At 53.2% G+C, this 2,008-nt stretch overlaps 1 protein-coding gene across 3 annotated transcripts in view; it reads right to left on the minus strand.

Annotated features, from left to right (window-relative positions):
* CETP (cholesteryl ester transfer protein, plasma) overlaps positions 1-2,008 on the minus strand; it is a 37,506-nt gene that overhangs the window by 34,346 nt on the left and 1,152 nt on the right. For 2 of the 3 annotated variants that reach the window (XM_011938866.1, XM_011938863.1), the window contains exons 1-2: positions 1,782-1,950; positions 768-882 (exon numbers count right to left, since the gene is read on the minus strand). In XM_011938866.1, the coding sequence (XP_011794256.1) occupies positions 768-882; positions 1,782-1,920 (254 nt within the window). In that variant the 5' untranslated portion in view covers positions 1,921-1,950. Of the gene's footprint in view, positions 1-767; positions 883-1,781; positions 1,951-2,008 lie in introns of those variants that run through there. The other variant, XM_011938864.1, reaches the window with a different exon arrangement.

The following is a 2,008-nucleotide window of genomic DNA, read 5'->3' on the forward strand; positions in this document are numbered from 1 at the left end:
CTGTCTCAAAACAAAAACAAAAACAAAAACAAATTACCCGGATGTGGTGGCATGTGCCTGTAATTCCAGCTGCTCTGGAGGCTGAGGCACGAAAATTGCTTGAACCTGGAGACGGAGGTTGCAACGGGCTGAGACTGTGCCACTGCACTCCAGCCTAAGTGACAGAGGGAGACTCTGTCTCAAAAAATGAAAAAAAGAAAGAACAAATATATGATAAAGTTGACGATAAAATGAGATATTGTTTGTAAAAGCACCTGGCCCACAACCGACCCTTGGCTATTACGATCATCCCAAATAAAGTCAAGATACTCATTTTAGGCTTGGGGTGGGGGACTGGTTGAGGCCAAGAGTTCAAGACCAACCTGGCCACCATAGCAAGACCTCTGTCTCTAAGAAAACAACATTCATAATTAAAAAAAAAAATACACCTATTTTGTTGAGATCTCTCTACCCTACCCTCCTATTCACCCCCAAATAAGACCTCCATCGTCCCAGGGCAGTGGGAAAGGACCCTTTGAAGCCTGACTCTTAAAGGGGCTGTTGAAGAGGTTAATACACTCCAAGAAATCCCCCAGGTCACCAGGGGATGGAGCGTGGGGTTAGGGGAGGTGTCAGGGTCTGGTTCCAAATCAAGGGGAAAGACCGGAGTTATCCCCGCCCCCACCCCCCACCCTGCTGACCTTCCTCCCTGTGGGCTGGGGGAAAGCCCCAGGCTGTTCCTCCCTCCTCCCTACCCCCAGCCTGGTCACACTCGAGGCCCGACTCACTTGTGCAACCCATACTTGACTTGGCCAAGGAGCATCATGGCCTTCTCGCCCGTGATATTTGGGTAGCTGGCTCGCTGGAAGGCGGTCTGGATCACCTTGGCAGTCTCTTGGTTCACTAGAGGGGAGGGCAGTGGCTGAGGGGCTGTAGGCCCGTGCGAAACCCCCTGCTCCCACCCCCAAGCGGCCTTGGCCATGACTCAGCCTCTCTGGGATGAGGCTTCCCAGCAGGCCTTAAAGCTGAGGCCTCCCTCTCGGTTTAAGGTCGATGGCAATTCTAGGGGACACAGAGAGCTCTGACCCTGACCCCAGCTAGCGATCCTGATCATACCCTAGCCTCTGGATCCTGACACATGGGAACCCCATGATCCCAGTCAAATGGCAGCCCTGAGCCCAGTCACACACTAACCTTAGTCTCACCCAGACGATGCTGTGACACTCTCTGTAGTCCTGGGGGTCTATAATTCTGGCTCTTGAACTTGGCGATATTCTATTTTAGAAATTGTATCATTTAGTCTCCCTATACCCTTATTGTATTGAGCAAGAGGCTGAGGCCCAGAGAGGGCAGGGGAGATGGCCAAAGTCACACAACAGTCAGTGATGGAGCCTCTGTCACTTGAGCTCATGGCAACCCCTGACTCTGGCCATAGAGTGACCCCCAACACCAAATATACACCAACCTCCTAATCTTTACCCCCTAACTCAACCCCCTAACCTGGCTCAGATCTGAACCCTAACTCGAACCCCAGTGATTCTGGGTCTCAGACAAACAGAAATCCCTACACCTGGCTATTTGCAACCCAGCTAGGACCTTCTCACCAAAGAACTTGACCTTGAAGGTGAGGTCAGGAGAGGGTGAGGACAGCTCCACTCAGCCCATTCCCTCCCAGGGCACTCCTCTCTCTGGACTAGTGTGGCAGCCAGCTTCAGAGCTGGCTTCAGACCACGGAGGCTCCTGGCATAGTGGGTGTCTGTGAAAAGACCCCTGGCAGGGCAGACAGATGCACTGATACTTACACACCAGGAGGGCAGGCTTGGTGATGCGGCACACAATGCCTGCCTTGTGTGAGGTACCTTTGGAGCAGGCGTGGACATTGCCCAGCAGGGCCAGGGTCAGGACGGTGGCAGCCAGCATGGTTATCAGGCAGTCGTGCATGAGTGGCCCCAGCCGTTCAGCCTGGAGCCTGTATATATATATATGTCCTCCCAGCCCCCACGGAACATGAGGCTCTTCCAGGCAGCAG

This window comes from Colobus angolensis, unplaced genomic scaffold, assembly GCF_000951035.1.
Source record: "Colobus angolensis palliatus isolate OR3802 unplaced genomic scaffold, Cang.pa_1.0 Scaffold178, whole genome shotgun sequence".
NCBI lineage: Eukaryota > Metazoa > Chordata > Mammalia > Primates > Cercopithecidae > Colobus > Colobus angolensis.